Source organism: Ochotona curzoniae, unplaced genomic scaffold (assembly GCF_017591425.1).
Source record: "Ochotona curzoniae isolate NIBS_2020 unplaced genomic scaffold, NIBS_Ocur_1.0 contig_78, whole genome shotgun sequence".
Taxonomy (NCBI): domain Eukaryota; kingdom Metazoa; phylum Chordata; class Mammalia; order Lagomorpha; family Ochotonidae; genus Ochotona; species Ochotona curzoniae.
In genome coordinates this window covers 342,590-364,286 of record NW_024466559.1, presented here as the reverse complement: position 1 = coordinate 364,286, position 21,697 = coordinate 342,590, and the positions used below count along the sequence as shown (strand labels likewise).

Here is a 21,697-nt window from a genome sequence, read left to right as displayed (position 1 = left end):
CACTTGGGTCTTCCACAGCCATGGAAGGCAAACAAGTACTAGAGCCATCACCTGCTGCCTGCCAGGATGTGCACTAGCAGGGTGCTGGGACTGGGAACCAAGCGAGGACCCGAATCCAGGCACTCCACAACATCGGGGGTGGTGACCCAGCAGTATCCCAGGCCAAATGCCCGCTACTGCACAGATTCTGAACCTTGGATAACCTATATTCTATCTACACTGGAAAAAAATCCTAGAAGAAATCATTTTTAATTTTTTTTAAATAAACTTCTATTTATTTGTTAATACAGGCAGAAAGAGAAGCAATCAGTGAGTAAATCCATTCACTGGCTCACTGCCCTGGAGCCCAGAGCAGCCCACTGGTTTGGACCAAAGCAACTGAACCACTGTCTCACAGGTGGCGTTAGGAGTCCAGTCCGCACACCGTCACTGCTGCCTCTCAGCAAGCTAACTTCAGGAGCCGGAAGCAGGCATGGAATCAGGGCACAGATGCGGGCTGTAGGCATCTTACTGCCACACCAAATGTTCAGCTCAGAAGGGCTGATTTTAATAAAGTACCTAAGAAGAAAACTATACAAGCATTTTTCTTAAAAGAGATAGAATATGAATACAAAAGATATCCTAGCATCCTAATGGCAAATCTTATTAAATGATCAGCTTTCTCAGACTACAGAAACACTGCATGATTTTAATTAAAATCCCAACTTCTAAGCCAAGGAATTTAAATGATCATTTAAAGCCTTAAATATGCAACTGTTTCAGACAAAAAAGACAAGTCACTGAGTGAAGATGCAGTAATGACAGGTTGGTGTCTACATCACAGCATAAAAATCTCCTTCATATGAACACACTAAAAAAGCAGGCCTCACAAAGGGACACATAGGCAGGGTAATCTTTAAGATGTTTATGTTTAGGGGTGGCTGTGGTGCCTTACAAGCCACAAAGGGTGTGGCCTACGACCCAGAAGCCATCAGAAAGCCACCATCAACTCCTGTGTTTTTCCAGGCCTCCAGCCAGTGGACAAAATCTATGGAACCATTCTGAGAAGGGATTTTGAAAGGAGGAAAGTAAAATACACTGGATTAAAGAACAATTATGCTGAAATATATGAACCCGCCTAAAATAGAAGGCCAAAGCGGGGTACATAAGTCACAGGCATTTCAGCTAGGACAACAGTTCCCAGCTCCCTGGGGATGGCTGGTGCTGACACAAATGGTTGTCTATGTGAATGAGACAGCTTCTTATCGGGCACCATAAATAGAGGCAAATTTCAAGTTATAGGAGTATTAAAATCTAAGAAGTTAATTATAATTCAAAATAAAAGTTAAGATGCTTGTTTAAGCACATACAATCTCGGTTCTGGAGAATCCACAAGCCAAAAACCATAGCATAAAAACAATTTTATAAGAAGCCTTAGAGAGAATCAAGATGGCAGAATAGGGTAAGGACATATTTAAACAGACGGAGACACATTAGCCAGAATGAAGCAGAGAGGGGACATTCTAGGAAATAGGAGAAGAAAGAACAACAGCAGAGGGGCACCTGGAGGCTGACAGACACAGGAAAGCAGCGGACACAATGGTGTGGTGTTGCAGTGACTAATATCCCAGTGGCATTCAGCGAACAGTGATCTGAACTCCACCAGCAGCCAGAACTCCACCAGCAACAAGGTGCAAAGGGACATTCACTGGATCTCAGGAGGTGAATCCAAAGAACTGCTCATCCTGCTGGTCTGTTTGATTTGACCAGGAGCAGAGAGAGAGCGGCAGATCCCAGATGGGCAGTGCAGGTACAATGTGAATTTCACAGCCCCACACACCCCCTAGAGACAAATCAGGCCCCATTATGTATAGGGAGACAAAGGCTATGGGACAGGACTGACCACCAACAACTTAGCTATTTTGGACAACAACTTTAGCTATTAGGTGTCTTCCCAATCCTGGAAACTACTCAAACCAGAAATGGCAGAAAGGTTGTACAGAAAACTGTACAGGCTCAACACCGTATCACAGGAGATGGAAAGTGGTAAGCCAGGAGCTGGAGCTAAGGAGACCACAGTGGAAGTCTAACATAAGAACCCACACGTGAAACTTGCTGGAGGGAGTGGCACAAGTGACTGCAAGCAAAGAGCCATGTACCAACTGCAATAAGTAAAATCCCACTGTAGACCTGTGGGTGACACAGCTTAGAAACCTGCCCCAAGGAGAAGACTCTGCTAACCAGAAGTACAATGACCAAGAGCAAAAGAAGAGACAAAGGCACAATGAATATTACTGAAGACTCCCCTGCAAAGGAGCAAAAGCTTTTGCCATCCTTAAAGTTAACTCAGGAAGACATCGAGAAAATGGGGGATACAGAATTCAAAACACTTTAAAATTTCTTATCAATAACAAGAAGCAAGGATAGAAATGGATCAAATGAAATCGGATATACCAGAAATGAAGAATACAGTTGAGTAGATTAAAAGTACAGTGGAGACCCTCCAAAACAGAATGAAGGAAGCAGAATAAACAATCTCAGAACTGGAGGGTACTTCCTGTCATAATGGGGAGACAATCAAAAAGCTGGAAGCAGAGCTGGGTCAAGCTGAAAAAAGTATTCAAGAACTGAAAGACACTAATAAAAGGCCAAATATCAGAGTTACGGGAGTCCCAGAAGGTGCAGAAAAAGAAGTTGAGTTTGCAAATGTATTTAATGAAATAATAAGGGAAAATTTCCCTAATCAAGAGAAAGAATTGGGAAACAACATCCAGGAGGGATACAGAACTCCCAACAGGGTTGACAAAAAGCAATCTTTACCCAGGATAATGCACCCAGCAAAGCTTTCCTTTGTCTTTGAAAATGAAATAAAATTTTTCCACAGTAAAAAAAAAGTTAAAAGAATATGCTTCTTCTAAACCTGCTCTACAAATGATGCTTAAAGATGTTCTCTAGACAGAAAAAAAAGCAATAGCATTCACCCAAACCAAAGCCAAATGTGAAAAACTTCCCGGTAAAATAACAACAGAAGACTAAATCAACCAAGGAACAACCTATTGCTAAAATGACAGGACCAAATTACCCCATTCATATTAACCCTGAATGTAAATGGTTTAAACTCATCAATAAAATATCATAGATTAGTAGAATGGATTAAAAAATAAAACTCATCTATTTGTTGCCTGCAGGACACATATTTCATCAACAAAGATCAGCGGAAATTATATCTCAAGGATTTTGATTTTTTTTTTGTTTAGTTTCATCTCTTCAAAATACTTTCTCATTAAATTTTTCAATGCGTTAGGGTAGGGGTTGAGGTAGGTCATACAGCAGCATAATTTTCTTCAAGAAGATTCTTGATTTTCTTTTTCATTTCTTCAGTGAAACATTAGTCGTTCCGTAGCATGTTATTTAACTTCATGACATTTTAAATTTCTGTTTTTCTTCCTACTATTGACTTTGTAATGTGACTTTTCATTTACAGGGATATACAGTAACTGTGTAATGGAGACTATCATATCCGGATGTGAGGATACAATGCAGTATACATCTCTACTTCCAGATCAAAGATGGACTCCCAATGAAACTGTTTACTATATCTTGACAATAGGATGCTGGACTCTCTGCCATTGTCCATGCCCACAATGATGGACATTTAACTGTTTATGAAGAACTATCCTTTACAGTAACATAAGGGAACTCAGACAGGGGAAGGGGACTTGGGAAATCCCAGGGCTTATGATACTGTATCATAAAATGATGATGATGATGATGATGATAATGAGTAAAATCAAAACTAAAACAAACTTTGATCCATGCATCCAACTCTGATATTTATTAAAAATATGTATGCACAAGAGTGTTCATCCATTATGGTACTATCTCTAGTAGCAATCAAAGAGGAAACAAGCCCACGTGTAGCAGGAGAACGGTGGCAGAAGAAGCCATAATATATTGATGTCTTGGAAGATCAATGCCACACAACCATCAAACGGATGCTGAATCATGTGAGTTGGCTGGCTAAGACTTTCAGAATTTAGTTTTATGTAAGAAAAGCAACATGCAGACATAAATAAGAACCTGACCCTATTTTTATGAAGCACACAGTTTACATAGAAACGTACATGAAATATCCATATGGGCATATGTACATGTCTGCATACGACCATCAAGACTTGGAGAGATGCAGAAAGCAGACCACACATGGCAGGCCGCAGCACTGGGGGTGTGGGGAACGGCAGGAAATTAAACAAAAGATCATGATACTTTATAAATCAAGGGATCCTTAAAATAGCACGCTCTAAGTTAACTCATTTACACAGTTTTCTGTGTATATACTCATAATGAAACACATAAACATAAAGTTAATGTAAATAGTTACTTAAGAGTAGTAGCTTTCCAAGACATGGTTTACTTTTTCCTTCCTTTCTGCAAATAAACATTGACTGAACTTAATGTGCAAAGAAGCCGTATAAATAAGAAAAACACACCCACTCACACAGCATATATTTGGTTTTAAGAAAAAAAAAAGTGAAACCAGCTTAAACCAAAAAAAAAAAGGAATTGATGGACTCACACATTGGTCGAAGTTCAGAAACAAAGCTCGCTGTAGGGCCCAGGAGAGCTGAAATTCCAAACGCAGCAGAACTCTGCCCGAGCCTCCTCCCAGCTTTCCTGACAGCACCACAGCCTGCAGCCTGCTCAGGATGATAGCCTACAGCATCCCACCTCCGAGGAAGCGTCTTCCACCATTCCTCAGGACGGCCCAGCAAACCTTGCGCCTCAGGTGCCTGCCCTAGAGTGGGCAGCTTTTCCTGAACCGCGGATTACTGGGGAGGGGGTCCTTGAGTCAAATTAGAAAACTCAAAGTAACACCACTCACACTTCAAACTCGGCATCTGTGGCCAGGAGGGGCAGGGCAGCAGGCCAGTTCCCAAAGAAAAGGCAGGCGGTGTGGGATCAGTAGGCAGTGCGGCCTCAGTGAGAGCAGATGTTGGAAGGCTAATCACACAACACATATGAGGCAGGAATGAAGGGAAACAATACAAGCATTCTGTAAGGTACTAAGTCCTCAACCTACCCAGTGATCTCAAATTGTAAATGAAACTATATCAATTTGCTACTTACCAGGTTGAAAAATACACAGACCCTGTACCTGTACGCAGTAGATGACTAATTGCTAAGGTGATGATTTTGTATGCGCTGCAAAAGACATTCCCACAGCTCTGAGACTTGGCTCCATCAATCCATGCTGTGACTGTTTCTGGCAAAACCAGGTGAAGTCTACAGTTCATTACCCACAGTAGGGCTCGAGTCAAATCAACAAGTCAGTTATTTGAAAGGGATGTTTACAAAGAGAGAAGGAGGGAAAGAGAGATAGACATCTTTTTACCAATACTTGTTCACTCCCCAAATGACTAGACCAAAGCCAGGAGCCAGGAGCCAGAGAGCCTTCTGGGTCTCTCTTGTGGGTCCAGGAACCCAAGAACTTGAGCCATGAGATGTTGCTTTCTCAGGCTCATTAGTGGGGAGTTGGATCATGAATGCAACAGCTGGGTCTTGAACCAGCACTTATATGAGATGCTGGCTCCACAGGCTGAAGCTTAACCTCCTAAGCCACAGCATTAGCACCTAAAAAAGTCTTTCTCAACATGATTAAATGCTTTTATTCCTTTCATGATATAAGAAACACACATAATGGGGGAAAAAATGTCTCCAAAGCACTACAAGAAAATGGATCCCAAGGCACAACAGCATAACGTTGAAATGACAGAGACTTCAGGCTATAATACCTGAAGTACTGTCCCTGTTCACTAAATATATATATGTACTCCACTGTACTGAAAGATAACAATGAAATTAGTGTCATCTTACAAGCAGAGTAAGTACTGGTGTAAGAGCTATGTCAGCCCTTCCATACACAACCACGTATATTTCTTCAGTATGCAAACCATAAGAAGTCAAAGCCAAGTTTAACTTCACTGTACTGATGTCAACACCAAGTGAAAGCTTGTAAATACAATTCATTATTGTAAATGAAAACCTCTCCCCACATTTCATTTTGGGCAGAGAGTGTTTCAAGAGGCTACAGTTGTGGCACAGTGCATTAAGCTGCCAACTGCAGACACCAGAGTCCCACACGGGTGACACTTCAAGTCATGGCTACTCCACTTCTGCTCCAGTTCCTTTACACAACTGGGAAAGAAACAAAGACCAGACAGAAGCTCCTGGCTACTGGTATTGGCTTGGTACAGCCCCAGTAGCTGCAGTCACTTTGGGGAGTGAAACAAGAGCTGGAAGATCTTCTGCCTTTCATTTTGTATTTATTTCTATAAAGATATATCTATTTTCATTGGAAAGGCAGATTTACAGAAAGATCTTCCATCCACTAGTTCACTGCCCAAGTAAGCCAATCCCGAGCCAGGAGCCAGGAGCCTGGAGCCTCTTCCGGGTCTCCCATGCAGGTGCAGGGTCCCAAGGCTTTGGGCCATCCTTGACTGCTTTCCCAGGCCACAAGCAGGGAGCTGCGTGGGAAATAGAGCTCCCAGGACACAGACCAGAGTCTAAATGGGATCCCAGCATGTGCAAGGTGAGAATTTAGCCTCTGGTCCATTGTGTCAAGCCCTCTTTCCACCTTTCAAAGAAATAAATCTTTAGAAAGGAATGAAAAGAAGAAAGGAAGGAAGAAGACTGCTTCCAGACTTAATTTGTTTTCTCTAGTGTAATTACAAACGGAAGTTAGGGTGCTATGTCTTAACTTCGTATCTTTTTAATATCAGTGTTTTTTATCTCACTCTAGAAGGTAAAAGAAAGGGAAAGGTTTGTTCTGTAGCTCAGTCGGTTAATCCCCCAACTTCAAGTGCTGGTTTTCCTCCCAGCTGCTCCACTTCTGATTCGGCTCCCTGCTAATGCATCTGGGAAAGCAGCTGAGGATGGTGTAAGTCTTTGGGACTCTGTACAACTGTGGGAGACCCAGAAAGACGCTCCTGGCTCCTGGCTTGGGGTCAGCTCGGCTCCAGCTGCTGTGGCAGCTGGAAGTGAACCAGTGGATGGGAAATGAACCACTGGATGGAAGATTTTTCTCTCTTTGTAAATTTGCCTTCGCACTAAAAAAAGAGACCACTCACTCCATCCACGACCTTCGCTGTACCACAAATGGATTTGACGGCCACGTTTACATCATGGTAATGTGTTCTATGACCTGTGATGCAGAAGCATAGGAATTTCCTTGACTGTATCAAAACAAGAATCCAGAGGCAAGGAGCAATGCTTGGCATCTGGGCTACCTCTGGAGTGAAACAGCCCAGCTGGGACCCAGGCAGGTGCTAGCCGAGTGATGTGACCACACGCGTGCCTGAGCTCTGCCCCTTCAGCGAGCATCGCCAGAGCACCCACCTCAGGAAAAATGTCACCGGACACCCGCAGGCATTCACTAGAAGCTAGCTATCACCAAGAAACAGAATACTTATTTTTTAAGTCTGTGTCAGAAGTCCTAGAACTCAAAATACTATGTTGTCCTTGCTGTAATTAGTACCCCTGCAAGAGGTCTTTCTAAGATTTCTTTAAATGACTTTGAACTTGATGAAAGTGCTTGATTTTAGCCATTGTAACTATCTCACGATACTTCCACTAAATTTCTTCTACTAAACTGCAAACAAAATGGTAAAATTAAAGCTCCATAAAGTAAAAGAATCTCTCAAGACCAGTACATTCAAATGGTTGCCAGCTGCTGAGGAAAGTAGTAGGGAAATGTATACTCCCTGTGCAAACGTGTCTAGGGAAAGCAGGCTGTATTTATTCAAAAACTATAAAAGGTTACAATATAAACCTACCAAACAAAATTGATCTGCTATTATTAATTATATTCAAGTGACCCAGAGGTGTTCACATTCTGCACAAATCAGGGCAAACATCCAGTGGACAGATATTATTATACAGCTCACACCGATGAAAAGTCTTGTCAACACAGACTCCTATATAAATACACAAAGTTAGAGTTTTAATGGAACATGAACAAATTCTAAGTACATGTGTTAGCTACCTTTCTTTAGCATTATATAGAGAAGTAAATTTTTTTTTTATTTAGCAAAAACATACAGAACATATAAATCTTTAACCACATGTATTGTTGACTAACAAGTGCAAACAGAGTAGAACGTGAGGTTTCTTAGTGTGGGGACATGAACTTCCGAAAGAATCCAACTTGAAGTAAATTGACTTACACACACATTGCAGGAATCACTCACAAAACATTTATCATTTGCAATTGTATACAGAGAACAAACTGCCCAGAAAGTAATACTGGACTCTTACTGAGGGGTAGCATAGTGACAAATTACTTATTTAGGGGCTTCAAATAGCAAAGATTAATGTAGATTAAATAACATATGAGTGAAAAACTATACAGTGTACAATAGCAAGAAGTTAAAAAACTGAATACTGTGGAAAAAGTTATTAGTCTGTACAAGCTGTGTTTTGATAAACTACTGGTTACTTGTTGCAATAAATTATCAAGGTTTTCATTGCAACAGCATTAATTTTCCCATACACATCAGAATCTGGAAGTAAAATATCTTTCTCAAATTGTCATTTAGTTTTTTTTTTGTCCCTAACCCTCAAAACAAGGAAACAGGTTTTGAACATCAACTGCCATTTATAGAAACTCATAAAATATGGATACTTATTAACATTACATGAGCCAAAACAGAGGAACCTGGACAAATGCTACCAACACTTATAATGAGAAAAAAAAAAAAATGGTTCTAAAAGTGATAACTGTGACTGCAGTTACAATAAGCATACTACGTCTTTCTGAAACCTTGCTGTGGTTCTGCAGATACGTGAACTCCAAATGCTGTGCCGAGGCCCTTGAGTCAGACAGACAGATCAGAAGATTAAAACTCCAGGCAAGCAACTGAGCTAACCACTGAAGAAAACTAAAAAGCAACTTCTTCAACATATAAATACTCTTTCAGAAGCATCATCGGGACAAATAGACAGTCAATAATAACCGGCCTGTGCTACATTCTGTGGCGTAGTGTTGTTTAGTACCAGAGGAGAGTCTCGGCGCCCTAGAAAAGCTGTCAGATCGTGCCCTGTCATTCCTGAAGGACGCCTGTGCATCACCCGGGCTCCAGAGCTCTACGCACCGAGGGATCCAGTCACGGAAAGGAGTACTAAAGCACAAAGGAGGAGATCAGAAGCAGACCTTGTTTCGACATATGCTAGATAGATGGATTTTTTTTTTTAAAAAAAAAAAATGACATGATAGATGTAAGTCATAAAATCAAATGCACTCATAAAGGTACACCTATTTTATGTTACATAAAAAAACTGCAGACTGTGCATGCTTACCGTAACATTCTACCTGGGAAAGCCGATGAGTGGAATTTCTTGCAATTATTTACTGCCATGATACAAAACAATTATGTGCAAACTGCAAGGCCCCCACAGAGCAGTTACAGAGTATACACACAGAAGGTGCTGCTATCTGACGGATGGGCAGAGATGGAGCTTCCTCAAGTTTACAGCACAGAGCAGTAGCCACTGCAGGCGCCAGCTCCCTGGCCTTCGTCCCTGTGAGACAGTTTGACTCCTTTGTTCTGGGCCTCGCTCTCCCACAGTCCAGGCGTCTGTATGATCTTTTCCACGAGCTCCTCAAAGGCACACTGGACACCATCACAGGTTTTTGCACTTGCCTCTGAAATTCAAGGGAAAGTGTCACAGTATATTCTCTTCTGGCCTAGTCCCTTGTTGTTCTGAGACGTATGCAGACATAAACATCACCCCACAAATACATGAAGAACTATACACTCACAACCTCTCTCTACAAATACAACGTTACATTATTGAGTTTTCCCCAACTCTCAAACCTGGGCTAAATTGTATCCAGAAAAATACAAGTTTATGTAAGCCCAAGATTTCTCTGACAGAACTGGAACTTACAAAGGCTTACTAAAAAATATCCAGGTTTTCTCCTTAGCACAGCACTTCATTCTTAGCAGTGGGTTAGTCCTACTTCTCCGAGAAGCTACAGACAGCTGGATAACATGACAGACATTTCAATCTGTGCTCCTGAAACCCCGCCATTCCCCGGTGACGACCTTTTTTCATTCTCTGTGCTGCCTATTTGTTCTTTCTTCTCAAAACTCTTCTCCCTCAGCACGTAAGCCAGCTTCACGCTGAGAAAAAGAGAGGCAGCCTAGTCAGAACCATCTGAGCAAGTGATCTAGCTGCTTCGCTCCTGGCACCAGGCATGAATTGCCCCTGCTGTTCCTGGAACTCCCCATCTTCCCCTGCACTGAGGCATCATAGCCTATCCGCTGTGTCACATCAATCAGCCTAAGCGTCTCACTTGCCATCTTACTAAAAACCCAGCTTGCCTGTTAGCCCACACAGCCTTCTCGCAACCACCTCGTTTCTTATCACTCACTTTTCTTCACTTTCGTTCACTGATATTACACTCTCCTGGTGACCCTTCTGCCACAATAGCACGTCACTGATGGCCTCATCGTGGCACTGCCCCTTTTTGCTGACTGCTAATTACCGGACAACCCAGGATTGGATATTCAGCCCTTTGCTGTCCACACTCTTTCCAGAAGTGCTCACTCCAATCACGCCAATGATTGGAACATCTGCTGAAGACTGCCTCCTTACATCTGCCAAGATCTTGCTTTCCCACTCCCCTACCCCAACCTGCTCTCATCTCAATCTTCCACAACCCAAATAAGGGCGGGTCAACCTATTTAGCTGTGGACTCTCTCTTTTCTAAAAGTCCACACCCAATCTAGCATACAGCCTGTCAACTTTACTTTCAAAGTTTCTCCTAGAACTCCCGACTCACTACTATTCTGTAGTTAAAGCCAGCAGCACCATTCACAGGAGACACAGCAAGAGAACTAGCTTCTTGCTTCCAAGTCCGACAGTCCGTGTTTTACAAAAAACAAATCTTTTTTATCATATCACATTGCCACTCCCATGCTTTGCACCACAACTGTGATAAAACCCATTTCTTTAGCAGATCCTGTGAGGCTCAGATCTCCCAGCATCACCAGTCTCCCCAGTCTATAGCGTTCTTCCTATTCCCCGGCTCTCAGTGGCGCCCACCTTGGGCAATGCCACACATCTCTCAGGTTTCTCCCCAGAATCACCCCCTCAGCAGTCCCAGACTCCTCATTCTGTCCCCCTGTCCAGTTCCATTGCCTTCACTGCACTACTTCTTTGACCGGCTACTACAATGTAAGCTCCCTGCGGGCATGGAGTTTGCCTATTTTCTTCGTTTTTCTTCCCTCAGTGATCAATAAACACTGGACAGACTAACATGGAAATGGGGACGCAGAGAAGTAGGCAGTAAACGCGGCACTCGGTTCCCTTTCTGAAGATTCCTCACTGTGCTTGCAGCGCTTTGATCGATACAACTTGTTGCCAGGTGCATCTGTAGGTTCCTAATAACTTCAATACCGTGAAACAACTCAAACCAGTAAGGTCTAGGTTACCTCTCACACCTGTGACAAGGCACAAGGACTTACCAAAGCTCCCCAGGTGACTAACACAGAGCTTTGCTCAACTTTTGCTCTAAAGCATCAGACACTAAATATTTTCTGCTCTGTGGACCACACGGTTTCTGTTGTAACGACTGAACTTGGTCATGTAGCAACCCGAGCCGGTATGCAGCCTGGGCATGGCTGTGTTTCAACACAAAGACAGGACCATATTTAGTGCCTGCTGTCTTTGGCCAATCCCTGATCCACCATTTATCTCAAAAGGTAATGTGCATCTTTACCACATCTTGCTAAAATGCAGAGTTCAGTTCACCAGCTTAGGGTGGAGCCTGAGATAAAGCCAGGCATTTCAGTTAACTCCCTGGTGGGGCTGATTCACCAGCCAGGCATGACAAGTATTACATGACTTTACATAACATAATCCTACTTTATTTTCACAGAAATAAAGATACAAAACCTCATTCTGCATTTAGACTTTTAACAGGAGATAACTGTGAGATGAATAAATATGAAGAAAAAAATTTAGTTACCGCTCCATTTCAACATCTCCCTTGGTGCTGATTGCGTGGTGTTGTAGGCTAAACTTCTGCCTACAGTGGTGCTGGCATCCCCTAACAGTGCCAGTACGAATCCACGCGCTTCCATTTCTGGTCCCTGCTAATGGCCTGGGAAAGCAGCAGAAGATGGCCCAAGTGCTTGGGCCCTCCCATTTGAAGCCACTTCTGTGTCTCTCCTTCTCTTTCTGTAACTCTGCCTTTCAATCACAAATAAAATAAACCTTTTAAAAAAAAAACCCTCATCAAAAGGAAAGATACTTATTTATACACCTACCTATAAATAACATGGAATGCTTTCGTGCAAACTTCAGACCTTCATTTCTGTCAACTTCTCGGTTTTCCTAAAAGAGAAATTCAATGATGAAGAAAAGTCACCAGAAAGAGCATAGCCTGAAGGGCAACCTAGGGTCTGTGATCCCTGCCGAAGTTACCTTTTAAAATAGAAAATCTTGTTTCTCCCCATTTCTTACAGAATCAACGTATCAGTTCCCATCTCCTGGAGTTGCTGTCACACCAAATGCAAGGAGACGCAGCTCAGACTAACTCCACCTCTGAGATGGTGCCCAAGATTTTAGCTTATCAGAATGGGAGGAGGAAGCCACCATCACACCTTTCTGATGTCCTTGTTGTTCTGAATACTGCTAGACATTGCTGTTCATTGGGAATGAGTCCCCCTTTTTCTCTAATCTTTCTCCCCTTCCCTGAGATGGTGTATAAAGGATACATCTTCAACCATTTTCTCAGGTCTTCCTTTCCTGTCACTAAGACAGGAGCCCTCTTTCTCTTTTCTTACATAAATCTTGTTTTGCACACTAAAATTGTCCACATGAAAATTATTTCATATGAGACAAGGAATGAGGCTGCTGACGTCTTTTGCATCTAATTCTCCACAACAAAAATACAGAAAACCCAGATGCTGTATCTTGCTGCTTACCTTGTCAATTTTATTTCCAACTAGCATGTTTACTATGTCATTTCTTGTACAGTATGTTTCCAATTCATTTAGCCAATTATCCAGTTTAACAAAGGTGTCCCTTCGTGTGACATCATAAACTGAAACAAAAGAAGTCATTTATTGCATAAGCTTGAGAAATGAGAAGGCATGTCTTTATATTTCTATGATGTAAGTAGAATTTAACATTACTATATAACCAAGTTTGGTTTAGGTTAGAATTTCAATGCTTAATCATGCATAACTGCTGAGCCAGATGGAATAAACAAATGTTTTTAGAAAGACCACACAGGAACATGGCCCTCGAACACACACTCTTATAGTAATAAAATTATAATCTCTGTAGCATCTGAAAACCAATTAAAGTAAAACAGCTGTTTCCATTCATTATGATAAAGGAGGCCTATCCAAAACCCAAAGTGTCTGGATTTAAGGCAAAATTAAACAATTATTACATTTAACTTAACTATTTATGACCCTGTTGACTTATTTCTTACAAGGATCAGAATTTGAAAATCTGAAAAGATTACAGCACAGCTGGTCGGCAGGATCCTTATGTTTCCCTCTACTGTATTTTTCTCTTGCATTATAATGAAGAAGTTACTAATTAAAGCTTTTCCCAATTGAGAGATGCTGAGCCAAAAGTATCAATATCAAAAAGAACTCTCTCTGCAATTGATCAGTATTAATTTTAAATAGCTTCATAGGAATATCAAGAACAAGCATTTTTCAACAAGTTACACTCAATTCACATTTTGGTTTTCCAATTCAGCTTGACTAAGATCAACACTGATAAAACAGATTCTACTAAGTAACAAATTCTCTTTTTTCTTATGAACTGGAGCAGACATGCACTCAGCAGTGAAGAACAATTTTTGGTAATGATCCCAAAGAGACCAGCACATGTGGATTACTCTCCAGTAATGTCTTTCAGTAACATGTGCTTTTATACCAAATACCTAAATCTTGTCTTTATGTTTCAATTGCTAGGCAATAGAATAAGCCAGTTTTTAATGTTCTAAAATGTATTAAAATCAAGGGAGGTTAATGTAATTCCACGTTACATAAAAGTAGCCTTGAAGAAGCATAAAACAAAAAGTTACTAATCTTCACATACTAAGAAAAATCAGAAATTCCAAGAAACAATATTTTAAGGCAGTACATTAAAGTAAAAAGCTTACCTAAGATAACACCTTGTGCACCTCTATAATAGCTGGGAGTTAGCGTTCTAAACCTCTCTTGACCAGCAGTATCCTAAAAGTAACAATCAATTATTATTAATAAAAGTATAAATAACAACAGAAGTATCACAAACAAGATCCTGAACACATGATTTTCAGAGTAAGAAATGGAACGTGATTTTAAACAAACCATATCAATGCTCCAGCTTATTAATAATCTGTGATTTAAAGATAGATATTTTTTAATAGTAAGTGTTACCTAAAATAAAATTAATAAATACAGATTCACCTTTAAAAACATACAGCTCCCCTGCTGGACAACCACTCCCACTGGAAAGCGTGAGTTGGGATGGGGCAGACCAGACCAGGCAGGGCTACAACACTTGTGGGCCTCAGGTGAGCTAGATCAGCAAAGGGCCAGGTTGGACTGACTGTTCTGACTGGGGCAAGCAAAAGTTAGAGTGGGTGAGGGTTGGTGGGGCTTTCCCGCAGCATCAGCTGGCAGAGGCTGGCACTGGGAGCTTCGTCTGTCAAATTAAACTCCAGAACCATCTGGAGAGTGAATAAGTTGGCAGTTGGAGTGGTCTAGTAGGGAGATAGTGGGCACCTCCCTCTTGGGTTATCACTCCTCTGGAGAGCATGAAAACCTGGACAGAGACAGGGGACCACCCACCAGTGTGTGTGTGGACTGGATAGTAGGGTTGGTTGAGCTGAACTAGGCTTCATTGCCCATTGACATGTATGAGAGCTAGATGGGATGTGGGACAGACTGAACAAGTCTGCAGTACATACAGGCAAGCATGGGAACCAGGGTAAGGGGCAGGCCTGGTGGGGGTTATGGGGAGTTGCCCCAACTAGGCTGTAGCTCCCACTGCTTTGCGTGAGGACCGAGTATGAAGTGGGTAGGATCAGGCTGAACTACAAAACCCATCGGTTCACGTGGAAGACAGGGCTGGAAACAGAACTGACCCAGCAACTGAAATGACCAGCATGTGCATAGCTGATTGGGGTGACAGACTGTGCCGGACCCTGTACTGGCAAGCACACATAGGAATCAGTTCTGGGATCACCTCAGATGCGGTTTCTGTGGAGATCCCTCCAACTGAACTGCTGATCTTAGAACCCCAACCATGAAGAGACTATGTCAGCCAGTGGATCCTGGATAGATTTCATCGCAATTGGAATGGCGAGACTGGCAGCAATTTAGAACTGTTGAACTATTAAAACTGCTTGAGCAGGACCCTCGGAGCGCACCTTGCATCTGGGACCTGGGATGGGTGGGAGGCTGGGTGGGGCTTTTCCCGTTATTTCTCCCCTGACCCCAGATACAGAAAAAAAAATGATTACATTAGTGTAAAAACAATGTTATTACCCACTTTTCTGTAGCCCTTGACCTTTTGTACCCTAAGTAACTAAGTACGATTATAAATAAATAAATAAGTAAAAAGAAAAGAAAAGAAAAGAAAAGAAAAGAAAAATACAACTAAGTTATGTGTTACTCTGGACTTCAGGTCTTTATCAAGCATGACACCAAATCATTAATGCCACAGTTTCTAATTCTGGCAGGATGTTATGGAAAAGTTAACTGAAGGTTTTCCCACAATTTCTGTTTTTAGCCTTGCACTGTAACTCTATTCCCCTTTCGTGGCAATCCGATCTGCTCACCTTCCCATGATGCACCCGACTCTCCTACACCACCAAGGAGGGCATCCCCTATGAGCACACTTAGAGCTGTATGTGCAGATGCCACCAAACTCCCAGAAGACCTCACCCTGTGCCCCCTGCGCAAAGGTTACTTCACTTGCCTTTTGCCTGTATATTTAAGGGTACCACCCTCCACCCTATAAAGGGGATGGCTGGATCTTCGGCACAGCTTCCTGGCAGACAGCTCTTGGTCTGCTCAGGCAAGAAAATGTCTTTCCTTCTGAGCCTGCCAGCACTGACCCCTGAATGAGTGACACTCCCTGATCTCTGATGCACATTATACAGGCCGCCACTTCGAATTCTTACCCAGGCAGGGGCAGAAACCTGGCACCTGAAATAAAAATTCTTGCAACAGTAACAAGATAAAACTTTCAAAGATTCTGAAGGAACTGAGCTAGAGGAAAGACAGGAATTTGAAAAGCCTTCCTGGTGATTCTAATGTGGGTCACTGTTGAAAAACCCTCAGAAGCCCCCCTCTCACTGCCACAGCCTCAGCACCAGGACACTACACCCCAAGTCCCACGCTTCAATGACAATGTAACACACTTTAGAATCAAGTCTTTCAAAACAGATTAATTTATGAGATAAAAAGATATGTTCTCTTTGCAAATATTGTTTCTAGGTTTCTTACAAAATCTGCCTCTGATATGAAAGTTCTTTCATTTGTGTCTTTGCTCAACTACATAAGTAACAAATTAGAAGGTGTATAAAACAAATAAGCTTGCCATCTAAAGCAGGTTAAAACTGATAACATGATATGTCAATATTATAACTTCATAGTTGTAGGAGGACATTGTGAGCCTGGAAGGCCAGCGAGCACAGGTTTGCAGTTCATTGGGCAGTATTTGCATGGAAACAACTAAATGGCTACCTCTTGCATACCTGTTGGGAGATAGTTCCCACGGGTTGAGTAAACAGCATGTAAATGAGAACACCTAGCGCGATGTAAAGACTAAAGGAATTCCAATCTAGAGTGCGAAAACAGTTGATGGTTTTGTTTATGAGCTCGATACTTCCTCCCCTACCCAATACGGACTTTCAGAGTATAAAGTCTGATGCCCCTAATAAACTTCGGCTTTGACCATCAGTCAGGGTCCACGCGTGTTATTATCGGCTCCGTGCACCAAGTCCGTTGCTGCGGGACAGCGACAATAGTCATCAATAAAACACCATATAGATGTCTAGTCATTTATTTGGATCCCTAAGACTGAAATATCAAGTTTCAAGTTTGATGAGAAAAGAGAATCAACAGCAAGTCAAAATGATATTTATTTATTTTATTTGAGAGGCAAAGAGTCAAAAAGAAATGACTGCACAAGGACATACAGGAGTAGACTCGACCAGGACCTTGCTGGTCTGACCAGGACTGACCAAGGGTCAGCAAGGGTCAAGCTGGCAGCTCTGGGTTAAGTCTAGATCTCCCATGTGGGAAGTAAGGACCCAGCTACTGCTTCCCAGTAACTGCACCGCTAGGAAGCTGAAGTTAGAGCTAAAGCCAGGAGCTGACCCGACACGCAGGTGGACATCTTCATCACCAGGCTAACTGTCTGCTCCCAAACAGTTTTGGAAAGCAACTGCAAACATGTAGTTATCAAGAAATTACAGGGTCTAGCACAGTAGCCTAGCGGCTGGGGTCCTCTCCTTGAACACACTGGGATCCCATAAGGGCGCAGTTCTAATACCTGCTTGTGGCCTGGGAAAGCAGTCATGGACAGTCTAAAGTTTTGAGATCCTGCCCCCATGTGGGGGACCTGAAAAAGGCTCCGGGTTCTTGGCTTTGGATGGGCACAGCTCCGGCCATTGTGGCCACTTGTGGAATGAATCAACAGACGGGAGATCTTCCTCTCTGTGTATCTGAGTTTCCAATAAAAATAAAATTAATCTTTTAAAAAATCAGAAAATCCCACAGCCTTGAATCAGAACCCGTTTTAGAAAACGGGAGTCATAAATGCAATGCAGGTTTACAGTCGGCCCGACCCATGGGCACAGCTTCGTGCGCACAGATGGAAAACACTCGCCTGTCCTGAACACTGCGGCTCAACTTTTCTTGTAGTTAATCCTTAAGCAACATAGCACAACGACTCTTTGTATATTACCTACATTGCGTTAGGTGTGACAAGTAATCTAGGGGTGATTACAGCACACCATGCGGTTTGTGTGGGTTCAGTGTAGAAACACAGTCCCATTTTATGTGAGAGACTTCAGTCTCTGTAGGTTTGGTACCTGCAGGGGGTCCTGGAACTGCAGAGGAAAAACCGCTGTGTAAAACAGCCCCAGCTACCGCTTAGAGGCTAAAAAACACACAAAACCAAACAGCCCACTCCCCCATTACCTAATAGCCAGATACACATTTTTTAATTCCTTTAACCCTACTACAAGAGATGGGGAATAAAAGAGAAACCTATTGTTATTTAAGGACATAGTTTTGGAATGGAGAATTCTTGAAATTAAGAAGTAGCTGTTCTGTCATACTGGACCACTATTCATTTACTTAATACGCAGTTTGGGCAAGGATCAAGAAATATTTTAGTGAAGACTCTTGGGTGACAGGAAAAATGTCCTTCTATTTTCATGAAGAAACTACATTTGTAGCTTCAGGAAACTGATTCCCAGCAAGCTGCATTGATGAAACACACGATAAAAAATGGAAGCTGCAATTCCAATAAAAGAAAAACATTAAGTTATCTTTTACTTTAATTGGTACGTTCTTGCATATACTAATGGAGCACAGTGGAAACAATATTTTGATGTTAAATCATCATACATTTTTGAAATTTCACACAGGAATATTATATCAGACTCAACGTTTTTGGACCCAATTAACATAGGCATGATAATACAGGGAGCCTTGTATCACAGCACTGGGTCAGGATTTACAGAATCTGCCCAGTCAGATGTGAGAGCCTGTTTTCAAGAGCTTATATTTTTGCAAGATAAAAGTTAGAATTTTTTGTTTGCTTGTTTTCAGTGATTTCCTAGTGGGGGAAGCAGAGAAGAGACTCCTGAAGATGGCCATGAAAGATCTAGGAAGGCCTGCAACAACCTGGGAGTGAAAATGAGGCCAAGATGTGGATAAGGGACTTCGCAGATGACATGCAAGCCACAGAGAATGGGCCTTCAGGAGGGCAACAGGACAAGGCTGGACTTAATTATCCCAGGGAATCCTACCAGAGGCTTCCAGGGGAAGAAAGGGACTCATTTTATTTATATAAATAAAACAACGTACAATTACAGCAAACTATGGATTCATGTATTTCAACTACTGAGCAGCAAGACTGTCAAAAACAAAACATGTCATTCAGCAGCGATGAAGAAAATAAATGCCCCATCATAAGACCCCCTCCCTCCACCACATCCTTAACAAGAGTTGAAGGGAAGCACGTTGAAAAGCAAATGACAAAAGGAAAAGAAAAAATCTGTACTGCATGTTAGTATTACAAACGCAGAATACAAATATACACTCATGCTTTATTCTTCCTCAAGATTTATTTATTTGAAAGGTGGAATTACATAGAAAGAAAGAAAAACTGAGATCTTCCATCCACTGGCTTACTCGCAAACGACTGCAATGGCCAAGGTGGGATCGAGCTGAAGCCAGGAGCCTGGAACTCCATCTGGGTCTCCCACATGAGTGGCAGGGACCAAGTACTTGGACCATGTTCTACTGCTTTTCCAGGCACATTAGCAAGGGAGCCGGATTGGAAATGGAACAGTTAGGTCATGATGCTGCTGCAAGCAGTGGCTTAACCCACTATGTCACAATGCCACCATGTAGCATAAAGAGCTAATATTTTATTATAGAAAGACTTTATAACGAAAACGACACGTTCAAATAAAATGGGCAAAGTTGGACCCAGCACAGTAGTCCTAAAGTCCTCGCCTTGCATGTGCTGGGATCCCATATGGGCACTGGCTTTTGTCCCAGCTGCTCCACTTCCCAGCAAAGCAATGGAGAACGGCCCAAGGCCTGGGACTCTGTACCATTGTGGGAGACCTGGAAGAGGTTTCTGGCTACTGATCGGCTCAGCTCCAGCCATGTGGCTACTTGGGGAGTAAACCAGTGGACGAAAGATCTTTCTATCTCCTTCTCTCTGTATATCTTCTTTTCCAATAAAAATAAATGAATATTTTAAAAAAAAATGAATTTTCTGTCCCAGTAAAGACACCACTTGGGGTGTCCACATTTCATATAGAAACATAGACGGGTCTGGGTTGAGCTGACTGCAGGATGCTAATGCACATCGTGGGAGGCAGAGGGGATCGCCACCCGAGTGGGAGAGATGTTTCTGGTTTTGGGCTGACCTAGCTTGGGCTGCTGTGGGTAACCAGTGTCTGCAAGGTCTCTGTCTTTTTGTCTTTCAGTGTAAGTGATTAATTAAAACCTGTATTACTCTTAGGGATCAGGCATGGGGAGCATTTGTTTTTCTGCCAAGGGTTATTTGAATACCCGTAAAATCATTTGCCAGCCAACACAAACTCATCAACTTAAAAATCAGCCTGCTACAGGTTCAGCGAATTTCAAACCCTTACCTGCATCTGCCCAGGCAGAGCTAGACCAAATCATTTTGCTGTCTTGGAGGCTCAGACACTCTGCACCTCTGTTACCGCCAGAGATAGAACCTCTTCCCTTGAATGAAGTCCTTCTAGACAACTGCCAAGGATGTGTTTCCAGTATTACCTGGCCAACCTTCCTGTCACACAGCACTAGATAGTGAATGTAAGACCAAAAATGCCCTGGCTGACATAGACAGTCACTGCAGCCAGCCTCAGGCCTGGGCTAACTCAGTCCTTTCACAAAACCCAGCAAGCGGCGAAGCAGGGAGACACACCAGCCTAGAGACACACAGGGAAAAGCAGGCCTCCACTGAGCACAAAGGGAGCCTGCACTTCTGGACTGCGGACCAGCCCATCATTCTCCAGCCTGCTTTCTGACACACACAGCCCTTCTGAATGATACTAAAAATACCATTAAATATATCATTCAGAATTATATAGTTGCCGGGGGACACATATATGCAAATAATCATTTAAAATACTGTATTTTGGAAAACGCGGACTTCCAAACACTGAGCACACTTGGTTGTTACTTTGGGTGAAATGCAGGTTAGAAGCAGAGTGCCACTCAGCACCAATGAGATGGATGCCCTCACTGAAAGCAGGGCAGGGCTGAGTCAGTGCAGGCAGCACTGACCACAGGGCCTCCACATGGAGGTGGCTCAATCTGTTCCCTGGTCCCTAAGTCTACCATTATTTGCCATGCTTATGAAACCCTGCGGTGGACTTCAAGACGTTCATAAAAAACAGAATTAAGTTTATTTTGGTGAGAAATTCTTTGAAACATATATATACAAGGGGTACTCAAAAAGTTCATGGAAAATGTGTATTATGAAAAACACACTGCATGAATTTTAAAATGTATTCATCAAAACAAGCTTGTTAAAGAATATGCAGAAATTACATAAAATGCTATCATGTATTTGTACATTAGCCATCATTTTTAGACAGAAGGGAGAATGTGTATTAGGGAGACAGACAGGGATACCAGCATCTTGAATGTTTTGCCAGTTACGGCTCCCTTATTTACAACTGGCCCTAAGGGGGCCTAAAAGCAGAGCAATGCAGATCAGAAAGGGTGGATCGCAAGAAAGGAAAAAGCCAGACAAAAAAAAAAAAGCCAAAGCAATAAAAATTGACAAACTTGAATTTTATAAAGATCTATAATATACTGATCAATAGTATCCTTCCCCTTAGCATGAACTTTAGTATTAGCTCAGACTAGCTGAGTTTTTCAAAGTCCCAAGGACACATGCAGTAACAATGATT

The 21,697-nt window shown here is 42.3% G+C and overlaps 1 protein-coding gene across 5 annotated transcripts in view; it reads right to left on the bottom strand.

Annotated features, from left to right (window-relative positions):
* Nucleotides 1-7,754: 7,754 nt before the first annotated feature.
* The window catches only part of RAB18 (RAB18, member RAS oncogene family), a 44,176-nt gene continuing 30,233 nt past the window's right edge, over nt 7,755-21,697 (bottom strand). For 3 of the 5 annotated variants that reach the window (XM_040992545.1, XM_040992546.1, XM_040992547.1), the window contains 4 exons: nt 14,171-14,243; nt 12,972-13,090; nt 12,312-12,378; nt 7,755-9,679 (listed from right to left, as the gene is read on the bottom strand). In XM_040992545.1, coding sequence (XP_040848479.1) covers nt 9,504-9,679; nt 12,312-12,378; nt 12,972-13,090; nt 14,171-14,243 — 435 coding nt within the window. In that variant the 3' untranslated portion in view covers nt 7,755-9,503. The remainder of the gene's footprint in view (nt 9,680-12,311; nt 12,379-12,971; nt 13,091-14,170; nt 14,244-21,697) is intronic. The other 2 variants (XM_040992544.1, XM_040992548.1) reach the window with 2 other exon arrangements.